The 23,902-nt window shown below is 45.4% G+C and overlaps 1 protein-coding gene across 1 annotated transcript in view; it reads left to right on the top strand.

Annotated features, from left to right (window-relative positions):
• IL13RA1 (interleukin 13 receptor subunit alpha 1) overlaps positions 1–18,990 on the top strand; it is a 55,347-nt gene extending 36,357 nt beyond the window's left edge. Inside the window, exons 9-11 of the mRNA XM_044235923.1 lie at positions 1,406–1,502; positions 3,305–3,389; positions 16,609–18,990. Of these exons, the coding sequence (XP_044091858.1) occupies positions 1,406–1,502; positions 3,305–3,389; positions 16,609–16,701 (275 nt within the window). The 3' untranslated portion in view covers positions 16,702–18,990. The remainder of the gene's footprint in view (positions 1–1,405; positions 1,503–3,304; positions 3,390–16,608) is intronic.
• The last annotated feature ends 4,912 nt before the right edge of the window (positions 18,991–23,902 follow it).

Here is a 23,902-nt window from a genome sequence, read left to right as displayed (position 1 = left end):
GTACCTATGAACATGACTTCATTGGGAAGTAGGGTTTTTGCAGATGTAAGCAAGTTAAGATGAGGCCCCACTGTCTCCGAGTAGGCCCTAAATCTGATGACGTATCCTCATAAGAAGGCACGATACCCAGAAACACCGACGGGGAAAAAGGCCCCATGAGGAGGAAGGCAGAGGGTCGGGTGATGCAGCTGCGACCAAGGAACACCAACGATTCCAGGGAGCCAGCAGAAGCTAAGAAGAAGCAAGGAGGGGTTTTTCTCTAGAGCCTCCAGAGGCAGCATGTCCCTGCAGATACCTTGATTTTGGACTTCTAGCCTCCGGCACCGTGAGACAAGGCACGTCTGTTTTAGGCTAGCTGGCGTGTGGTGATTTGCTCCAGTGGCCCTAGGAAGCTAATGCAGAGGCCTCCTTCGGTTTTTTGCCCCTGGGGCCTCCCCACAGGGCTGCCACATGAACTGGCAGCTAGCTTGCTCAAGTAAGTGACCCAAGCAAGAGTGCGTGAGGGAACACCCATGTGGAAATCACAGTCTTTTGTAACCTAATCTTGGAAATGACATCAACACTGCTCTTCAGTTCTTTACAGTTCAGTCAGTCAGTCCAGCCCACCCTCAAGGGGAGGAGATTACATAAGGCTATAAGTATCAGGAGGCTGTGATCATTGGGGGTCACCTTAGAGACTAACACAATGACTTTAGGCTCTGATGTTGCTTTCTAGGTGGTCATGCCCTGGTGGGAAGGATGAGCATATAAATAGACATGGCATTCTGTGAGTGAGGTATAGCAAGGCTGTTCATGAAAAGCTCTGGAACTTTTCAGACAGTGTTGGATTTGAGGCTTGACAGCATCACTTCCAAAACTCTTCTGGACGAGCCACTGAACCTCACTGAGCCTTGTCCTTCTCATCTGTAGAAATGGGAGATACTATTATGTATCTGTATGGCATAGATACAAACATGTACAAGCCCTTGGGGTGGTATCGCATATATAGTAGATGCTCAGTTGAGAAGGAGTGGCGGTTAGGATTGATTTACATGTTCTAATAGTAGTTAAGGAACCAATAAGAAAAGGTGGTCACTGTTAATGAGATGACGTTTTTGACCGGTGTAACATTGTGCGTAGTGTCTGAAACTAGTTAAATGTAGTGTCTGAAACTAGAGAGAAACTAGAGAGTTTTGGATAACTCTCAAGGTGTTTATTCATCCGTGGTGTTTTAAGCACTAGAGCAGGACTGTTGTTTACAATGAAGAGAACAGAAGACAAGATGATTGAAGATTTGGGGAAAATTGGTTGGGTGGAGTACAGAAAGAGCTGTGATCTCACTATTTTGATCCAACTGTTGCTTGGTGTTTTTTTTCTAAAAGGGGTTGATCTCTCTTATGTTTCGTGTTTGCTTTCCATTTGCCAGGTGAGAATAGTGACCCCACGTTCTACATAAGCATGTTGCTTGCCACTCCGGTCATCGTTGCGGGAGCCATCATCGTCCTTTTGCTTTATCTCAAAAGGTGAGGCAGCTGCTGTGGTCATCCTGGCAGTTTCTACTGGCCTGGGGCTCCAGTTACAACTCTGTGGGAGGGTATTGGGTGTTTGCCTCGGCTATCAGGAGCACTTTGGGTATAAATTGCTTTTCATAGCATGGCATGGCAAAGAAGGCTTATCGTACCCATTTGGGGAAAATTGGGTTCGTTTCCCCCAGCCCCACTCAGGAGCTGCTCCCTTTGCGTGCGTCTAGAATGATCGGTAGGCCCCATGTTCATTCTCCTCTTTCAAATGCCTCCTATAGCCACAGATAGTTGGTAGCCCTTGGAACAAAGTTTTAGAAATGGAGAACGTTACTAATTAAGCGACTCAGCTAGTATTAATGCAGAACAGGTTGCTGCTTAAAGCTGTGGGAAAGAGAGCATCAGCAGGTCGTGTCTGAGGGAAGGTTCTCTGCGCCAGCCGGAAGACAGCGATGCGAGAGAGGCTAGAGAGGTGGGCGCAGCCAGCTCCCATAGGCCGTGGCAGGGGGTTGACATTTTTCTTTTCCTAAGCGTGATGGGGACACGTTGGAGAGTTTTAAGCAGGGAAGGGACACGACCTGATTTTACTGTCATAAAAGGTCAGCGCAGTTGCTGAACGAAGAATTGGCTTGGCCACGGACGGCGGCGGCTAGGCCGGTGAGGTGACGTTGCGGTGGGCGGTGGGCGGTGGGCGAGGGGCGGGCGGCCTAACCTAGGAGTGAGCAGCGGAGGTACTGAGCTGTGGTCAGAGGCGGGCTGTGTGTGGAAGGTCGAACTAAGGGCACTTGCTGGCAGCTGCTCATCCATCCGTGGAGGTATAGGGGGGACTGAGGGTTCGAGGAGCGCTCAGGCTTCTGGGCTTCAGCAGCTTGAGTGAACACCGGAGCTGTTTGCTGAGACAGAGAAGACTCTGAAGAGCGCTGGCTCGAGGGCGAAGGTGAGGGCTTCGGGTCTGAACGGAAGTTCGAGAAGCCGAGTAGATACCCAGGTAGAGATGTTGAATGGGTAGTGGTGTGATGAACCTGGAGTACAAGGGAGAGGTCTGGGCCGGAGATAAGAGTTTTGGGAGCCCTCGACATGTAACAGACCCGAAGCCCTAAGACTGTAGGAGGGCACACGCACGGCGGCTGGGATGGAGGGCGAAGGACGGAGCCCTGGGCTACACCAGTGTTTCAGGCCCAGGAGGTGAAGTAGGCCCACCAACGAGTACTATAAGGTGCAAAGATGCACAGGGGGAGAAGAAGGAAGAAAAATTAAAGAAGAATGTACCCTGTTCTCAGAATATTATTTTTTTGAAATTATAAGCAGTAAGTCCCAATCAGGTCGATGATGAGTAAAGCACCATTATTTAAATAATGGGGGAGAGCACACATACCTGCGTGTGTACACGTATGCACACATGCACACACATGCACAGTCATAACCGTGTGAGGTGATGGACACGTGTTACTTCACTTGATTGTAGTCCTCATTTCATAATGTATACGTGTATCAAAGCATCATGTCGTTCGTCTCAAATGCAATTTTTATTTGTTGAGTATATATCTCTATAAAGTTGGAAAAAAAGGTTTAACGATGGTAGGTTATGAGCAGTCTTCTTACCCTCATGGCCCCCCTTTGGTCTACCCATCCTGGGTGATCTCAGGACATCGGTTTCTCAGCTTCTTGTGGAAATTTCTTCACGGCTGCGTCATCATTATAGATGACTTCTGTACCATGTTTTAGTCCAAGTCTTCCTTTAATGTGGCTTTTTTTAAGTGGGGTTGGAAGATTTGACCACAAAATGTCTTCTATTTTCTTAAAAGGCTCAAGATCATTATATTCCCTCCAATTCCTGATCCTGGCAAGATTTTTAAAGAAATGTTTGGAGACCAGAACGATGATACCCTGGTAAGCCCTGATTCCATGAAGTTCGAAATTGGATTTTGTTGGGAGGCTGTGGGATTTGTAAAGAGTTTGGTAAAATGTACAAAACATAAAATGTGCCATTTTCACCATTTTCAAATGTACAGTTCAATGGCATTAGGTACACTCACAGTGTCAAGCAACCATCATTATGATTTCCAGAACTTTTTCATCATCCCAGATAGAAACTGTGCCTATAAAACAGTATGTCCCCATTCTCCCCAGCCCCTGGTAACTTCTTTTCTACTTTCTGTCTCTATGAATCTGCCTATTCTGGGTACCTTGTGTAAGTGAAATCCCATAACATTTGTCCTTTTTGTGTCTGGCTTCTTTCACTTAGCATAATATTTTCAAGGTTCATCCATGTTGTAACATATGTCGGAACTTGTTTCAAATCTGGTTATTTTTTTCAAAGATTTTATTTATTTATTCAGAGAGAGAGCACAAGCAGAGGGAGTGGCAGAAGGAGAGGGAGAAGTCGGCTTCCGCTGAGCATGGAGCCCGATGTGGGGCTCGGTCCCAGGACCCTGGGATGGTGACCTGAGCCAAAGGCAGACGCTTACTTGACTGAGACACCCAGGAGACCCTAAAATTGGTTATTTTAATCTCCATTTTATCTGGAGATCAAGGAAGAGGCAGTTTATCATGTTGTACCCCAGGGGTGCCCGGCTGGCCCAGTCAGTAGAGCGTGTGACTCTTGATCTCGGGGTTGTGAGTTTGAGCCCCACGTTTGGTGTGGATCCTACTTAGAATAAAAAATAATTAATTAAAAAATGTGGTATCTCAGACTAAGCATACCATTTGAGAAGTCCTCAGAACACTGCGCATCTCTTGTCACTGGGCTTTATTTTGTCCCCGGAGCAGGGAATCTGTTTAATCCAAACATTCAAGGAGTGGAGCCTCCCTGATGAAAGCAGTCTAGTAGGCAGGGCATCTGCCTCTTGGATCCTTGGGGAAATAGAAATATGGGGTGAAGCACGGAATCCGATCTTGTTCATGCCTGGAAAGCTGGCCTCCAAAGACGAGGCAAACCCACCTGAGCTGTTACGGTTAGTTAGCTGCAGACTCATGCTGGAATTTGTGGCTGGAAAACCCAAGACCCCAGGGGAACCCAGGAGTGTCAGGTTTCTCTGAGAAGCACATTCACCCAAATAAAATCATGAAGACACTAACTGGGATAAATATCACTATTCTTACATCGATTTTAAATGAGTAATATGAGGCACGGGGCAATTAATTGAGTGAAGTAGCGTAGCCACTAGCACATAATGGTCTGGGCTCTGGAGTCCGATTGTCTGGATTCAAATCCCATTTACTATCTGTCTGACCTGAGGTAACTTCCTCACCCTCTCTGGGCCTTGCTATTCTCAGCTGTAAGGTAGAGGTAACGATAGCTCCTGCCTCGTGTTTGCGTGTGGGTCCGGTTACTTGAATGCATAAAGGCTGCTTAGCGTGCAGACACTCGTGAGCGCCCGGCCAGCCTCGGCGATGACCATGAGCATTGGCACTTTCCATTTATTGTTAATCCGCCAACAGTTCTTTTTTTTTTTCTTTTTAAAAAGTAAGCTCTACGCCCAACATGGGGCTTGAACTCAAGACCTCGAGATGGAGACTCCCATGCTGTGCTGACTGAACCAGCCAGGCGCCCCTCCCCAAACACTTGTCATCACAAGTGATTCACAGTAGCAGTGATGACATACAGCAGGGGAGAGAAGGAAGGGAGGCCCACGTGCTTTCCGGGGAGGTTGCGTCTGAATCACTTTTTCACCGAGTCATGGTCACGCTGCCAGACCCCAGGGGATGGGGCCCCACCAGGCAGGTGGGTCCCAAAGTCATGTGCCTGGTGAGGAGATGGTATGCTGTCACCGAGGGGCAGTATGGCAGCCGTTGGCTCTTTGCCTTCAGTGGTATCAAGATCAACTGGAGCATTTGCAAGAACAGAGCCGCCCGGGCCCCACCTCCAGAAAGTCTGACTGCACAGGTCTGGGGTGGGCTCCGCTCCTTAGGTCTGCCTATTTGACAGGAGCCCGCAGAGGATTCCTATTCTGGCAAGGTCATTTGCAGAGCCCACTTTGAAAAACACTGGGGCGACTACTTTCCTTAGGATCACTCCGTCGCTCTCTCCATCTCCCCAGCCGGCGCGCGAGCTGCCGGGGGCTGGAGCCGTGCAGGTCCTCGGACACCTCTAACAGGTCCCTGAGAGTCCGCTCTGTGGCCACAGCATATCAGGAGCTTGGCCTCTGTTCCTGGTTGCGTCCCCATAACCGCCCTTTGGCAAAGGTGCTGTTAGTACCATTTTTTTTCGCAGATGAGGAGATGAAGCCTCAGCGAGGTTAGCTAACTTTCCTGCGGTCACACAGCTAGTAGGTAGTAAGGGGGGAATTTGACTTCTCTCTCTCTTTCCACTCTGCTGCATCACCTCTTGTACGAGAGAGTGTCCTCAAGAAGCTCACTACCTTCGGAGAGTTGTTCTTGACAGAAGGGGAGAGGGTGGGGACGGGGGCCTTCTGAGGAAAAGGTCTGGAGTCGCATTACGGCTGGCCTTCTGTGGGAAAGCGGAAGGAATAGCAGCCTGACAGCAGTGTGAAGGGAGCGGGTTAGAGGCGGAGGCACGGTAGCAAACTGGGAAGCTAGTCCCCAGCTTGCCACATCCAGGCTTTTGTTTGGCCGGCGTGGTGTATTTCAAGGGTTTCAGTCTGGAAGCTTCAGCCGGCCGTACACTCCGCCACTTTTTCCGAGGCCCTACCGTTCCTAGTTCCCACTGGTTTCACAGTTGAGCTGACTTGCCAGGCGCCTCAGGCATTTGCGCTCACTGCCCCCTCAGCAGAATGAAGACGAGTTAAAGTGCCGTGATGCAAATGCCCAGCGCCCAGGAAAACATGTCTGGACCCACGAGTATTTGCAGGACATGCAGCCAGAGCATGGAGGAGTTAGAAATGTCCAGCCTAGTAAGTCTGTCTGAAAAGTGATCGTGGCCAACGTTAGCAAGTGCGGAGGGAGCGGGCGCCTCTTCTACAGAGCGGTGTTTCTTCCTTCTGGGGGGCAGCTTGGAAAAATGTCACAAGAATCTTTGATCTGATCGTTACACTTTGAAGAGTCTGTTTTGAGGAAGTAACCCAACAATGGCACAGGGACGGGCAATGCAGCATTTGTCTCTAACATGAAAAACTTAGAAGCCAGTGAATCATCCACAATAGATAATTAGTTAAAAAAAAAAAAAGGTTTTCAAAGCATTTAATGTCACAGCAAAATAATCGCAATAGAAGAGTAAGAAACATCCCACAGACTACACTGAGTTCTAATTTGGATAAAAACTCATGAATATACATGTAGAACCACGAGTGGAAGGAGAGGGATCAAAATGATCATCTCTGGGCAGAAGGGCCACACCAATAATTGGGTTATTTTCTACCTTTCTGAAATTTCCAAATTGCCTATAATGAGCATGTATTACTTTCATAATGAAAAGGAACCCTACACCAAGTCATTAAGGGGAAAGAGACTATTTCGGTCATCTGGGTTTGAGAGGTGGTAGGGACTTAAACTTCGGTGGCAGCAGAGGGGATCGACGCAAGAGACATTATTAAAGGCAACTCATTACAGCCTGGGGACTCTGTGGGCAAGGAAAGGTACAGAGAGTAAAAATAATCTCAGGGTTTTGAGCCTGAGTGATAGAGTGAATGATGGTAACATTGACAGCAAAATCAGATCAATTATCTTTCTCAGAGATGGGAAAATTGCTTTTTTTTCAATTTGCTGTCTAGAGGATAATATGTTGTCCCGATGAGTCAGAGAATTCTATAATTTAGCCAGGCAGATACACTGACAAGATGGACTGCTAAAAGCATAAGATGTTTTTGTTTGTGGTGGTTGCAGACCATTAAATAAAATCAGACTTTAAAACCGAAAGTATAATGAAAATGCCAGACAGGGGGGAAGGGTAATAGAACAAATTTTCATGTTTTCTCTTTAAGCAAATGAGTAATCTTCTTTTTTCTACACGACAGCAATCCTCACCCAGTGGAGCTGCATATGCAGCAGAACAATGAACCCTTTACTTCTAGAATTATCGAATTATAGAATGAACATGGCCCTAGGCGCCCTTCAGTGAGGTAGACATTTCATGCACTGAGTTATCTATCTTTAACCGTGAACTGTTAAGACACTAAGATGCTAGTTCTAACCCCTCATTTTTAGACATGGGGACAGTGGGGGCCCTAGAGACATTTCTCAGGGACTGTCACCGAGAGAGGTCATGGCAGAACCTGAACCAGAGGCCATAGTAGCCCAGAATTACTGGCTCCTAATCCCGAGGAATAATTCCTGCCCTTTCTTTTTTTTTTTTAAGATTTTTAAAAATTTATTTATTTGACAGAGAGAGATATCACAAGTAGGCAGAGAGGCAGGCAGAGAGAGAGAGGAGGAAGCAGGCTTTCCATGGAGCAGAGAGCCCGATGCGGGGCTCGATCCCAGGACCCTGGGATCATGACCTGAGCGGAAGGCAGAGGCTTTAACTCACTGAGCCACCCAGGCGCCCCAATCCCTGCCCTTTCTTAATACTCCTTCTCCACTACACCATCCATAGTGGTTCTTTGGGAATTAAAAAACAAAACAAAACAAAACAAAAAAACCCAAAAACCTCATTTAGGTGTGGCCATGAAGAAATGAAATCCTCTGTATAGTTTTCCTTAAGGTTCCTAGTGTTTTGACAGTGTTTTGCTCATCGCTATAGTAACCCCATGGCCAACAGCACTTCTTCCTGTGGCTTTGCTGCTTGCCTTTCCTTCGTGACTAACTGGGCTGCGGGCCACGTCTGGGGGGCAAGGGGCTGTGGAGGGGGGCGTTTGCTTCTCCACATCTGCATTTCTGTTTCATCCATAAAACATTATCTGTTCTTCCCCCGCTTCTTGGAAACCAGTTCTGTTTTCCACACTGTGCCAGTTTCACATTCCTGATTGGGAAGCAGCTTGTTAGCTGGGAGTCAGCTTCTAGATCCTGCTGAATTGTTTCTTTCTTTTTTTTTTTCCCCCTCACTTCACTATGTATCTTTAAAAACTAGGAACATGAGAAAAAGAAAAGAAAAATGAGGACCGCTTTCCTGCATGAGCAAAATAGTGTGGCCGTCCTTTGAAAAGTGATTCATACCCCTTAATATCGTCTAACACTCACCCCTATTGCAGTTTTTCCAGCCATCCCCCAACTGCGGGGAGATGGGTCGGATCCAGTCGTGGCACCATTAGTGATGCGAAGATGGAGCGCTGAGTGTAGGGTGGTGACAAGGTGTCCCCTCCTGCCCCTTGACACTTTAGCCCCCCTCACCACCTGAAGACAGCGCCCTGTCGGCACCTTAGCTCAGCTCTGTAGCTCATGCTCTCTGTGCCCGTTGGTCTCCTGGAGTGAATCAGTAGTTTCAGCAGGCTTTCTGAAGTGACGATTTTTCTCCTCTGTCACCTAATCTACATTTGTAAGCTGCCCCTTTTCTCCAAAGCAGGGCTTTGAGTCAGTAACTTGGCTCTTCGATTATTCTGAAATTCTCTCTCTGCTAGGAAAGCAGGTAACCTGTTTAGTTCTTTGCCTTTACTTCTTAATTTTTAAAGGGTGGGGTTGGAGCCATAGCCATGTTAAATGGTACTACCTTCCTTCCCTTCATACCACATTTTAGCTGGTTCTTTTTTTTTTTTAATTGAGTAAACTCTAGCCCCAATGTAGGGGTCGAACTCACAACCCCCAAGAGTCACACGTGCTACCAACTGAGCCAGCCAGGTGCCCCTCAAATGGTTCTTTTTTTTGCTGCATTGATTTTTTTAAATGATTTTATTTATTTGACAGAGAGAGAGAGAGATCACAAGTAGGCAGAGAGGCAGGCAGAGAAAGAGGGGAAGCAGGCTCCCTGCTGATCAGAAAGCCCCATGCAGGGCTTGATCCCAGGACCCTGAGATCATGACCTGAGCCAAAGGCAGAGGCTTAACCACTGAGCCACCCAAGCACCCTAGCTGCAGTGATATTTAAGGCATGACGATCTCCAATTCATGTCTTTCATCTTTCTACTGGGGATATTGATCTGAAGAAAACCGGGGCACGTAATCCGTTGATTCCTACAAGACGCCGCTGTTTCACCCAGTGCCTGGGGCACAAAATCCACTTCACTTTTATGGAAAATTCACCGTGGGAACTAACCAGACCTTGAAAGTATTCTTAAATGAACATTTAGTGTTCCGTGACACCACGAAATTTATTTCTTTAAACTAGAAGAACCTGTATTGCCTGCTGCTCTTCTAGGATTAGATGACCAACAACGAAAAGCCAGTCATGTTAGCCTCCCAAATGCTGTTGTTTTCTTTTTTTCTACCTATGATGTTTTTCATCTTTGGCCATTATTCTATTGCTGATTACCTTGTTTTTAAAAATTGGCAGTGTGAGAATTGAATTACAGATGGGTAATTTTGTGGATTTATTTTTCTTTCTGCAAGTTATTTGAAAAATATACTGGCATAGAATTCACAAAATTGAATAATAGGTCAGAGCATTTGTTCCCTTTTCTTCCACGGACATATTCATAGAGGCAGTCCTCAGGAAAGGCCACAATGCTGATGATGAGTGAAAATGAGAGTAATCTGAGTTTTAGAAATGAAAAAAGACAATTGAAAAAAATTAATATCTCTTGGAAGCCATTTCTGCTGCAGGGCTCACCTCATTAAAATGGATTTTTTTTTTCCTGTCCAACCCAGCTAACCATTGGGTCTAACAACTAGAAACCAATGAAGGTGTAATGTTCCGCATGCTTTTTTAAAAATTACAATATTTTTCTTTTAAAAGCAACAAGGATTTATTATAGAGAAATGAGAAATACGGATCACCAATGAGAAAAATAAAGCTGCTCTTCCTCCTGTCACCCGGACATAACCATCTCTGAGGTTATGTGAGCTACATAGAGAAATGGGACTTTTTTTAAAAAAATTATTTGACAGAGATTGCAAGTGGGCAGAGAGGCAGGCAGAGAGAGAGGAGGAAGTAGGCCCCCTGCTGAGCAGAGAGCCCGATGCGGGACTTGATCCCAGAACCCTGGGATCATGACCCGACCCAAAGGCAGAGGCTTTAACCCACTGAGCCACCCAAGCACCCCGAGAAATGGGACTTTTAATGACAAATGGAGTTACAATGACAACAGTAATCATAGTTTGTACTTAGGGAATTTTTGTTGTGTATCAGACACTCTTCTAAGCACTTCCTTCCTTAATTTGTCCCCACCTCGCTGTCGGTCTTAACCTCCAGCACACAAATGAAGAAGGTGAGGTCCCATGGGATAGTAGGTATAGCGCGCTCACAACACCAGAGCTAGGATCCACACTGACCGGACGAGAGTCAGGCGTGGCACCTGAACCCAGGCGTCCTGATCCTCCCGTCTGGACACTGAGCCAGTCATAGGATATGTTTTAATAAAATGCTCATATTTAATTTTATTTGAATGTAACAGATGAGAAAGAAACAGGAAGAACTGAAGGAATTTCTGAACTTCTGACAAATTATAAAATTAGTTTTGATGATTATTGGAAAAGGCCATTTTCCCGTATGTTTTCCCTGTTCCCTCTTCATTTTTGAAGCTGTCCAGTGTCCGCATAGTCAGTGTAGGTAACTGTTGCGTACCATAGTGTCTCTGTCAGAGCCCTCCTGGGGTCATAATTCTGGGTGGGTGTATGTATTTGATGCTTACTGCCTGTCTTCGTGTTCATGTGTCTCCAGTCACTTTGGTTGTTTGAAACTCTAAACGTTTTCTCAGGGAGGATTCATGGGACCAACATTTCCTGAATTATTTACACGTTGATGGAGTCTGCTGCATTAATAATTGAAAGTCATTTTAGCTAGATATAAAATCCATGGCTCACATGTTCTTGCCTTGGGTATCTTAAATGTGGCATCTGTTTTCTTCTGGCATAAAATGTTGTCAAATTCTGCTGACAATATAATTTTCTGTGTTAAAACACTTGGTCTTGGGGCACCTGGCTGGCTCGGTCAGTGGAGTGTGCAACTCCTGATCTCAAGATCTAGAGTTTAGGCCCCATGTTGAGCATAGAGCCTACTTTAAAGACAAACACTTGGTCTTTCTGTCTGATTGTCAAAAGCTTTTTTTTTCTTCCAAGTCCAATAATTTTATCAGAATATGTCTTTATGTTGTTGGTCTTCTAGGCTTGATTTCTGAGGTAGGTGGTGTACCCTTTCAGTATGTAGTCTTAGATTTTTTTTTTAATTTCAGTAAAAATATCTGGACTTCAGTTATTCTGTTCCCTTGTTTTCTTTGCCTGTCTTCTGTGTTTGTCACATCCTCTTGAATAATTTTTATCCACCTTCATTTTTTTAAGATTTTTTAAAAATTTATTTATTTTAGAGAATGTGCGTGTGTGCGTGTGTGTGCATGTGAGCAGAGGGAAGGGCAGAGGGAGAGAGAGGGAGAGAATCTCAAGCAGGTTCCCCTCTGAGCGCGGAGCCCAACTCGGAGCTGGATCCCAGGACCCTGAGATCATGACCTGAGCCAAAGTCAAGAGTTGGGCAGTTAACTGACTGAGCCACCCGGTCTCTGGGTCAACGTGGCATCATTGTGCATCAGTTGCTCCTCAGAGTGGAGCTTGGCCCTGGAAGAGAGCTTTGGATGGCTTTGTAACTTCACGGGGCCCAGGCTGCTCCCAGGCTCCAGCACGGACTCCTTGCACTGTTGCTATTTGCAAGGGCAAACCCCTGCCGGTCTTAGTTGTTGTACATAAATTAGCTTGCTGGGGTTTGAGTTATTTTAGAGTTCTCAGATCTATCAGATGTCCTGCCAGCTCCTTCTCCATACCTCCTCCATAACTGATTCCATTGTGCTCTTGTGGCTGTCTCTACTTTGGCCACCCATTCGTATTTCAGGGCTCACGGGGGAATCATTTCAATCTGGTTCTGTCGTAGATTGTGTCTGTGGACTGGGCAGTTGCTTTCCTGCTTACCCTGGTTACCTTTCCTATTTGTGTTTTCTATGGTAGCATTTGGGGACGTTTAAAAACTGTGCTGCTGGCGTGCCTGGGTGGATCAGTTGGTTAAGTGTTGGGCTCAGGTCATGATCCCCGGGCCTTGGGATCGAGGCCTGCATCCGGCTCTCTGCTCAGCGAGGAGTCTGCTTCTCCCTCTCCCTCTGCCTGCTGCTCCCCCTGCTTGTACTTGCTCTCTCTCTCTAACCCTGTCAAACAAATAAATAAAATCTTTAAAAACAAAAACAAAACTATGCTGCCAACCACTACCTTCCCCCTGGGATTTCTCTGTAAACTACAGACCACGGGCTAGATCTTGTCTGCTGTTTGCTTGTCTACAGCCTACAAGCTAAGAATGGTTTTTTATGTTTAAATTGTTGAAAAGATCTAAAGAAGAATATTTTGTCTTAGCACATGAAAATTATTTGAAATTCAAATGTCCGCATCCGTAGAAGTTTTATTGGCAGACAGCCACACCTGTTCATTTACATGTTACCTGTGGCTCTTTCCATGCTGAGGCAGCAGAGTGAGTTTTTGGGACAGAGACTCAAAGCTGAAAATATTATCTGGCCATTGACAGAAAACGTTCGTCAACCCTGGTCCTATAATATGCTTTTTAGTGGCTATATAGCATTTGCCATTGTGTGAATATATTATAACATACTTAACCAAGTCCCTAATGTTGGGACATTTAGATGAGTTCTAAATGTCATCATTATAGGCATCATGTCATAGCTATACATATATGTATATATGTATTCTATTCTTTGGGGGGGATATATTGTTACAGGTAAGATTGCTGGATCAGAAGAGATTAATACTTTTTAAATTCTTTGGTTATTAGTGACTAATTGTCATCCAGAAAGGATGTACAGGCTAAATATCTTTTAAGGATACCGATTCAATAAATTATGGTGCATTCATGCAATGACGTATTATGCAGAGGGTAAAGAAAATGAGGTAGCTCAATTTTACTGGTATGTAAGAATCTGTAATACATGCTGTTAAACACCCTGGCTACAGACAGAGTATGATTCCTTCATATTAAGGAAGGAATTTTTTAAGTTTTTCACAAGAAGCATAGATTATAAGTAGGTTGTATGGCTGAACGGTGCTTCCGTCATGCTTTTGCCAGCCTGAGTGTATCTTTTTTTTTTTTTAATTCTTTCCAATTCACAGAATAGAAAAGAGCATCTTGTTTTCATTTTATGAATCAACCTTTGTATTGTTTTATATGTTCATGGGCTTGAATTCTTTTGTGAAGCTCGTGTTCATTGTCCATTTCTTTTTCCCTGCCATATTCATGTTTTGAAAATTTGGTAGTTTGTAAAGCTCTTTCTATTAAAGATTTTTATTTATTTATTTATTTATTTGACAGAGAGAGAGAGCGCAAGAGAGGGAACACAAGCAGGGGGAGTGGGAGAGGGAGATGCAGGCTTCCTGCTGAGCAGGGAGCCTGATGCAAGGCTTAATCCCAGGTTCCTGGGATCATGACCTGAGCTGAAGGCAGATGCTTAATGACTGAGCCACTCAGGCACCCCTAAAGCTCTTTTAAAATTTTATTTATTTATTTATTTGGGAGAGAGAGAGAGTAGAGAGAGAGAGAGAAAGAGCCCATGCATGGGGAGTGCTGAGGGGCAGAGGGAGTAGGGTTAGGGTTAGGGTTAGGACACTGCTCTCAATCCCAGGACCCCGGGATCATGACTTGAGCCGAAGGCAGACACTTAACCCACTGAGCCACCCAGGTACTCCCATAAAGCTCTTTTTATCTATTAGCTATCAATCCTGTGGCTTGTTGTCTATTTGCCTCTGTGTAGTATTTAGGGTGATTAATGTTGTTTTTCTTTTTTATGCATTCAGATCTTCTGTATTTTTTGTGTGTAGGAAGCCTTTTCGTGTCTCAGACTGATGTACTTGTTGCCCAGTGTATTTTTCTAGTTTTTACTTGATTTTGTTTTTTACATTTAGGTCTTTCGTCCACAGGGAATTGATCCATGTGGGCCGTCAAGTAGGGTTTAACTTTATTTTTCAAATGCTTAGCCAGTTGTCTTAGTGCCATTTATTGAATAAGCCATTATTGCAAGGTTATGTAATTTTTTCAGACTGTTTTTTATTAGATCCTGTGCATTTCATATTTTCAAAAGCCAGGTTTGTTGATTTGATTTATGTAAAATACAATTTCATCTTTTCTAAGTGCACAGTTACCCCGTGCGGCTGCTCTTGTAGCACCCTTGTGCGGTTTTGCCGCTGCTCCTCACGCCAGTCACGATCGAGAACATTTTCATCATCACCATACCCTTGCCCCCACTCATCTGGTCCTATCCCTAAAGTTTTGCCTTTTCCAGAATGTCTTACGAATGGAATCACCGAACACATAGATTTTGGAGTCTGGCTTATTTCACCCAGCACGGTACATTTAAGAGCCGTCGGTGTTGATGTGTGTATCCATGGCTCATTCCTTTTCGTTGCCAAGCAACACGCCGTGATTATTTAACCATTCGCTTGTTCAGGGATGGCGGGCTTGCTTCCAGTTTGGGGCTTTTATGAAGAAAGCTACTGTAAACCTTCTTGTGGAGGGTCCTGTGTAGACATAGGTTTCCACTTCCCTTGGGTGGATACTTGGGGGTGGGCCTGCTGGGTCACAAAGTCAGTGTCCGCTTCATTTTGTAAGGCCCATGGCGGCTGTGCTAGTTTGCATTTCCACCAGCACTGCAGGAGAGCGCCGGTTACTCTGCAGTGGTGTCGGCCCTTGGGATTGTCAGTATTTTTTTTTAAATTTTATCCATTCTACTAGGAGTATGAGGGTTAACTCATTTATTTAGAATAATTTAGGTATTTGAAGCAGTGTCTCTCAGCTCATCCCTGCCTGTGCTCTCCAAGACTGGGATGCTCCCGACCTGCTCAGTCCATCTCTAACTGTATAGCCCAAGGCAACGGAATAGTCGCTATTGCTCTTGTTTCTGTTTTTCTGCTTTGCCTTGCCTTTCTTTCCTAGGCTTCTCGAACCAGAAACATCTGAGCAGAAAAGGAGCTTGGGAAAAATCTAGTGCAGGGTGGCACACTTTCCCTGGAAAGAACCAGAGAATAAATACTCTTAACTTACCCAGCCCTTTGCTCTTAGGGCAACTCACCTCTGCTGTTGTAGCATGAACGCAGCCGCAGACCACACAGAAACAAAGAGGCGTGCCAAGAAAACTTTATTTACAAAAACAGGTGGCCTGCTGGGTCCAGCCCTTCCACCGCAGTTTGCTGACCTTCGGTTTAGTCCAGCAACTCTACTTTACAGATGAGGGGACTGAGCTCAGTTTCCGCCCTTTCCCTTGATTTCTAGGGAAAGAAGGCAAAGGCCAGGATATTGGCTTTCACCTTTAGGAAACGCATTTACATTGAGTTCAGGATGAGCTTGCCTTTAAAGATTTTTATTTATTTATTTATTTATTTATTTGACAGATAGAGATCACAAGTAGGCAGAGAGACAGGCAGAGAGAGAGAGAGAGGAGGAAGCAGGCTCCCTGCTGAGCAGAGAGCCCAATGTGGGGCTCGCTCCCAGGACCCTGGGACCATGACCTGAGCCAAAGGCAGAGGCTTAACCCACTGAGCCACCCAGGTGCCCCGTGCTTGCCTTTAAATGCGTGATTCCCACTTCTTGCAAATGATGTCACATGAAACTGTTCATATAGGGTCTTTCAAAAGTTTTAACTGCACTAACACTTTTTGGGACATTTTATATATTACCATTTACCTCGATGCTGGTTGACTTTTTGATCCTGTTAATCTCTCTTGAGCAATGGGCAAATTGGAGTGGCAAGAAAATAAAGGTAGGAACGGTTAATGTAAGAAAAGCGCACCGCCCTTTTATTCTTCTTCAAAAGACTTGTTTCCAGTTTGGGAGATGTCAGCATTTCTCTCTTGAGATAGCTATCAGACATCACGTTACAATCCCATGCTCTCCCTTCTCCTTTGAATGTTAATTCCTGATTGTTTTGTTTCATGAATTGTTCAAATAGATGAAGATTCTTAGTGAAAAACGGAACAACACAAAACAAAACCCCCCAAACCAAAACCGTGACAGGAAAACAAACACTCACTGGTTCCATGCACGCAAACCTAAGAATAATCCCTGGCTGTGGGTCCTCAGGGAGAGAACGTTGTTTACAAGAGTCATCCTGTGTGTGTGTGTGTGTGTGTTTTTTTTTCCTTCCTTCCAGCACTGGAAGAAGTACGACATCTACGAGAAGCAAACCAAAGAAGAGACTGACTCTGTGGTGCTGATAGAAAACCTGAAGAGAGCCTCTCAGTGATGGGGATAATTTATTTTAACCTTCAGCGTGACCTTGTGAAGATTCATCCCGTTCTGCATTTTGTTATCTGGGAACTGTGAAACGGAAACTGAAACCACTGGGCCATTTGCAAACCGGCAGCTCCAAAGAGCCCTGCCTTTCTGTTGAGTCGGGCACTGAGAAACAAAACCTGAGGGGCTCTCTGGCCGAGGAGAGCGAGTCCCTGTTGTTGAATTATAAAAGCAGATGGCCCTTGCGAAAGCTTCAAAGTCAGGGACAAAGCCAACGGCCATGACGGCAGTAGATCTTACCAAGGGTTGCGACAATTTCTGAGGGATCTGTGCCTGCTTTGTATTCTCTGTGTCCGGCAATACCAACTACATTTGATTTGTTGTGTGAAACGCATTTTGGGTGCAGTTGCTAATGCCAACCCTGAGTCACAGAGAACATCTTGCAGCCGAAATTGATAAAATCTCTTGATCTGTTTGGGATCTCATGGAGGAATGTGTGTGGCTCTTAAATCTCTTAGCAGTCTGGAATCAGCCCCCTGAGCAGCACTAGTCCCTGCTTTGAGAGGTCCAGGCATGGGGTAGGGGCGGCTCCTTTCCCGACACCGCAGCAGGCTCCCCTCTCCTCCCCCCACCCGCCCTCCCCACCCGGAAGAGGGAGGGGGGCTTGCTCCCTGAGCCTTCTTCACCTCCACCGCTCAGATCAGATGTTCACCGTTCACCCGTGTCCCTGCGCTCGGCCCCCAGCCCGGAGGCACCGCTCGGGCGGGTGACAGTCTAGCCGAGACTCCTGTTCTTTACTGCTCTATCTCCACTGGTCAGTTGCCAGACCTTTCGACTCCCAGTTCCCATGCCCAGTCCCCCCCCACCCCGGCGTTCACTCACATTCCCGGCAGCGTCTCGTTAGAAGTTAGAAAGCAGGATGTAAAGCTGCGCAGAACGCCTAGAGGGGCAGGGAGTAATTTGCATCTCAGGTAAAGTGTGAGGAGACTAAGAAACAGTGACTGATTCTTGCATGTTTTGTAACTTCTGCGTGAGTCTGCATTTCTTGGAAGGTTTTCAAGGATTACTGTTTTCTCTCTGCATTTTCTGAACAGAAAGGAGGTACAATCTTCACTCCGCACTTCGCTCTTGGCTTCAGAAAAGAATAGTTAGGTCTTCCCCTTTTCCCTTCCGGCCCCAACTGGTTATGAGTAGGTTTTGCTTCGTATATGGATAGCACCTGAGGCTCCCACATTTGTATTCATTTTTTTTTTTGCATACTGAGTTAGGGTTCCCTCCTCACCCAGCCCTCCATTGGACCCACTGAGCTGTTCCCTCTGCTCCTCCTTCCTCCAGATTTAAAGCATAGAAGCGAGAGGCCCCCCTCACACACCCCACCCAGAGTCTCTCTCCTCATGCACACAGACTCTTGGTAGGAACTTGACAACTTGACACCTACAAGTTCTCCAGACACTCACCCATGGGCAGCATTCCAGACTTGCCTCTCCCGCTCTTAGGGGACTGCGGGAGAAGGTCAGAGGTGCCTGCTTGCCGTGGGTTTGGGCAAGGTGGCCACCAGCTTGCCCTGGCTCGTCGGAGGAAATTTCGTGGCACAGATAGATGTCAGGGTGTTGCCTCCCTGTGCCTCTTTTTTTTTTTTTTTTTTTAGGTCAGATTGAGGTGGGAGACAGGCGGAGTGGGTGTCCCACCATGTTACAAGATTCTCTAGAAAGAACATTGGGTTTTCCTGTGTCTGAGATGCTCTCCCAAGTCTTTTATAATTCTGCAAAGCAAAACACCTACACACCTCACCCAGGGCCATTTTCCCTGGTATCCTATTTAGATGTCAGTGAGGGAGAGGATGCTTCGGTATGATTCCCCAAGGGACGGCAGACCGTGACAGTCATAGCCCCAGAGCGGGGACATTGCATTTGGTTTCCATTCCCTGCTTTGAATTACAGTGAGTTACGGAAATTACAGTGAATTACGGGAATACCTATAGCTCTTCGATAGTCACCAAAAAGGGAACTTGAATACATCAGTGGGATTTCCATCACCTGTAGGAAACTTGGAGGTTCCTTCGCTATGTTACGCCTAAACTATATGGATTGTGTTTTCCTCGGCCTTCCTAAGAAAACCCACCATAAGGATGGTCATTCTTATTCTTTCATTCAGATAAGTTTTTCCTCTCTCTGGGCACTGAAGGGACACATGAAACAATGTTTAGAATATTTTTGGTAATGCCTTCAACTAGGGATCGTTTTGTTTAACTTCTTATACGAAAGCTTGAGTGAAATAAATACTGTCTTTTTGTACGTTATCCGCATGTCTTCCTTTGGCCTTATTTTGGGGCAAAGCATTGTGAGGAGTGGGTGGCAGCAGAATTGGAATTAAAAGAATAAATGTTGTGGAAAAAAAAATACAAGACAGCTGTTTTATCTTCTAGTCGTTTCTCATAAGCTCCTCCACGGTGCTCGGTGCACCTGTGTTTTTTGATAAGAACATGTGCTGAGCTTAATATCAGCACAGCCTGTGCCAGCCATACCTGAAGGGCCATAAGTACTTGATAAATTGTCTTTCTGATCATTCAGGGCAATATACGGTGGGGCTGCTGCGGGGCGGGGCCGAGGGGCCCGGGAAGGAGAGCCGGCTCCGCAGGGCTGGTGGCTTGAAGGGGGTTCAGCTGGCGGCTTTCGCCTGTGGGACTGCCAAATGTGTCCTTGCCAAAGAGGAGAAGTGGAGGGCCAGCTCTGCCAGCTGCTGCAGGTCTCTATCCTGACATACCTGGTGGTTTGGCTGTTCCTGGTGAAGAAGGGTTACCCAGCCAGCAGCCCCCTCCCGGCAGAGCAGCGGGTCACCAGAGTCACGGGTGTGACCTTCATCAGCACCTCCTTAGAGCTCAGGGAGCGGCGCTGGTCTGTTGTCCATGATGTCATCCCACCCTGGGGAGAGAATGTCTATTATCACCAACGTGATTGTGACCCTCCACCCCCTACCCCCAACCAGTGGCAGGAAACCGATGGGAAAGGAAAAAGAAATACAAGTTATACACGTGTGTGCACACAGACACACACACACAGGCACATTCCTTTTTTTTTTTTTGAGATTATTTATTTATTTATTTGAGATTGAGAGCAGAGCGAGTGAGAGGGAACACAAGTGGGGGAGGAGGGACAGAAGGAGAGGGAAAAGCAGACTCCCCAAGCAGGCTCCCCGCTGAGCTGGAAGCCCAATGCAGGGCTCGATCCCGGGACCCCAGAATCATGACCCAAGCCGAAGGCAGACGCCCAACCAATTGAGCCACCCAGGTGTCCCCTGACAGGAACATTCTTAAGGAAAGCATCCTGGTATACATGATGGGGGACCCATCCCCGACAGTTAGAATTAGTTTAAGTCTAATAATCAGTTTTCAGTAGCTGTCCTCTTAAGGGATGGTAATGTGGTCTCTTATTTTCTGCAACTATAGCAAAATGGTTTCAATGTCATGGAGGGTTTTTTTTTTTTTTTTTCAATCATTCATGTTAAAAAGAAAACACGGGCCCAGCGTGGTGTCACTTACCAGAGTCAGTAAGGTAAGACTTAATACTTAACTGCAGTTTCAGCCTTTAACCTCTAATCAGTCAACGTGGAATTTCCTGCTCAGCACCAGGAATTTTACTGATAGACCCTTTCCGTTCCCCTTAGGAGGGTGACCTTGCTTAAAACAATGGGTTCCTTGCTAATAATTTCCTTTTTTCCACTCCCTCTCTATCTTTGTTACTAATTGTTTTGAGAGGAAAGGTGGAGGAGGGATGGAAAGGGAGAGAGAGAATCTTAAGTAGGCACCACACCCAGCATGGACCCCAATGTGGGGCTCGATCTCAGAACCCTGAGATCATGACCTGAGCAGAAATCAGGAGTCAGACACTTAACTGAGGCACCCAGGTGCCCCTCACTCTTCACCTTTAAAAGCCTTTTCTTGGGGCGCCTGGGTGGCTCAGTGGGTTAAGCCGCTGCCTTCAGCTCGGGTCATGATCTTGGGATCCTGGGATCTAGTCCTGCATCGGGCTCTCTGCTTGGCAGGGAGCCTGCTTCCTCCTCTCTCTCTCTCTGCCTGCCTCTCCGCCTACTTGTGATCTCTCTCTCTGTCAAATAAATAAATAAAATCTTTAAAAGCCTTTTCTTTTCTGTGGTTCTTTTGAACTCCTCTCTACTTACTAGATGGGGATGCTGCTGGATTCATGAGTCAAATAATAAAGCCAATTAGATCTTTCAAATTTATTTGATTGAGTTTTTGTTATTTAACAGTGTTAAGCTCTAGGAGTGGGTCTTTAGCCAGACCACATTTATTAATTACCCTAATCCCAACCCTACAGGGTGGTGGGTAGGGGCTTCTGATCTCGGTGAGCTTATTTCTGTAACTATCTAGAATGATCCAAGAAGATTCTGGAACTCTGTCTCCAGGTAAGTATAGTTGTGTTTTTAATAAGAAAGCTTTGCTGCTTAATACATCAATATACTGAGTATTATGACAGAAGACATTTGAGGACAGACACTCGAGGTTGCATATCTATATGAAATCTGTGGAAAACACATTTTTGTAATCATAAACATGTTCACCTTGTCTGGGGGAGAGGAGCCGGAATGATTGAAGTACATTTGATTTCTAGAGTAATTTACCATTTTGTCATTTCCATGAAGTCCTGTTTATTACAAGCTCATATGAGAAACACATTATGCCTTTAGAGTATTAGTAGTTTCAGAAGAAAGCAAGGAAACAAGAAAATTATTTCAGAGATTCCTCTTTTAAACTCATGATTAGATCAAGCAATAACTTTCTTGTAAATACTGCAGCTGAATCTTGGCATACTTTTACTTTAAGTGAGGGAGGAGTTTTATTGGCATTGAGATGTGCTAGATATTTTTCTCATCGATTCGCAAGATGATTTCTTCCTGAAGGTTCTTTGGCCTTTAACCATCTTTCCTAATTGTCATACTATTAGTTTACTATTAGCAACAGGAAAATATTTCACTGCTAGTTCTCAACATGTTTTAGATATAAACATTATATAAAAAGAGAAAGGGCTATTGAGTGGCTACCAGGTGCCAAATTCAATGTATCATTTCACTAAATTCCCATGTGACTCCCATGAACTAGGTGGCACTGTTACCTTCATTTTATAGATGAAGAAACTGACATGAAATGATTGAGTTAGGGGCACCCAGGTGGCTGAGTCAGTTAAGTGCCTGACTTCCACTCGGGCCATGCTCTCAGAGTCCTGGGAACGAGCCCGGTGTAGGGCTCTGCACTCAGCGGGGATTCTGCTTCTCCCTCTGCCCTTCCCCCTGCTTGTGCACTGTCCCTCCCTCTCAAATAAAATCTTTTTTACAAAAACAAAATGATTGAGTTGTGTGTGCAAGAGCACCCAGCTAGTAAATGACTGAGACAGAATTGGAAACCAAGTCAGCCTGACATTAGAGACTTTATTAGAAGGTCAGTAATGTGTTTACTTGTCCTAAGAAGAAAGCTGCCTAAAGAAGAAATATTTTCTTTCAAATTGTTGCTAAATTGCTTACCAAATGGAAGCTATTTGAGAACTTAAGCCATTTAAGTGAGCTTTTTACAGCATCTTCAGATTCATTTGTGCATTCTATTATATATGTGCTTTGCACAGGGCAAAGCGACCTCAGTTAGAGTAGGAGTTCCAGATGACCTCTAGCAGGGGTTTCTTCCTGTTTACATCTGCTTCCCTACCTGTAAGATGAAGATGTTAGCCTTCGCTATTTTTCATCCTATCCATAAGTTGTGGAACTCATTCAGAAGTGGGGATCCTGGCTTCAAACACGAGCAAAGCCACGGGCAGGTCCCTTCCTCTCTCTGGGCATTAGTGTTCGCAACTGCAGAATGAGGAGATTGGACCAGATTAGCTCTATTCTGTCATCCCACAAAAACTGAGATAATGACTTGTTTTGCACATCAAGAAATATTCTTGATAAAGAATATGTTTTTAAAAACTTACAGTTTACATCATTCTTTTTTTAAAGATTTTATTTTATTTATTTGACAGAGAGATCACAAGTAGGCAGAGAGGCAGGCAGAGAGAGGGAGGGAAGCAGGCTCCCTGCTGAGCAGAGAGCCCGATGTGGGGCTCGATCCCAGGGCCCTGAGATCATGACCTGTGCCGAAGGCAGAGGCTCAACCCACTGAGCCACCCAGGCGCCCCAAATAAATAAAATCTTTTAAAAAATGCATTTACAGTCACCTACTGTTGCTACAGGAAGTAGCTAGCTATGAGCAGTAACTGCCAAAAATAACAGGAGTGGGTCCTTTAATACAACAGTAAGAACAGAGGAATTGATAACATTGGATGAGCCCTGTGGTCCATCCACATCAGAATTTTCACCAGAACCCAGCCATGATTGTACCTAACAACTATTTCTTACCATGCTCTGCAGATCATAGGCCATTTTGCCTAGAAACACAAAAATGGATTTTTGTATATATATCATGACATTTGATATATTACCTAAAATAGAGTCCCTTTAAATTCAGTAAACAACGAGCACCTGGCTGGCTCAGTTATTAAGTGTCTGACTTCAGCTCAGATCATGATCCCAGGGTCCTGGGATCAAGCCCCACATCAGGCTCCCTGCTCAGGGAAAGCCTGCTCTTCCACTCCCCATGTTAGTGTTCCTGCTCTTGCTATCTCTCTGTCAAATAAATAAAATCTTAAAACAAAAACAAAAAACTGTGGTCCCCTGCCCCACCACTCCTGACCCCCTGATTCCTGCTCCCAGAAAAGACGCCCTCACGCTATGCCTGGAACCTTATGAAAACGTTGTTACGTGACAAAAGAGACTTTGCAGATGTGATCGAGATTATAGATCTTAAAATGCGGAAATTATCCTGAATTATCAGGGTAGGCCTAATCTCATCACTTGAGCCCTTAAATGCAGAGAAATTTCTCTAGCTGGAAATGGAAGAGAAGGACAGAGTCAAAGTACAGAAAGGCTTCAAAGTGTCACTGCAGGCTTGAGAGTGGAAGAAGCCATTAGAAAGTGCTGGAAGGAACTGGATCCTGCCAACAATGTGAATGAGCCTGGCAGCTGGATCCCCTCCAGCATCTCCACATAGGAGCTCAGGCTGGCCACCTACATGATTTCCGCTTTAATAAGAGACCCCAAACAGAAAATGTAATCATACTCTGTTGGACTTCTGACTTACAGAAGTGTGAGGTAATAATTTATGTTGT

Source organism: Neovison vison, chromosome X (genome assembly GCF_020171115.1).
Source record: "Neovison vison isolate M4711 chromosome X, ASM_NN_V1, whole genome shotgun sequence".
NCBI lineage: Eukaryota > Metazoa > Chordata > Mammalia > Carnivora > Mustelidae > Neogale > Neogale vison.
This window is presented reverse-complemented; position numbering and strand designations above follow the sequence as displayed.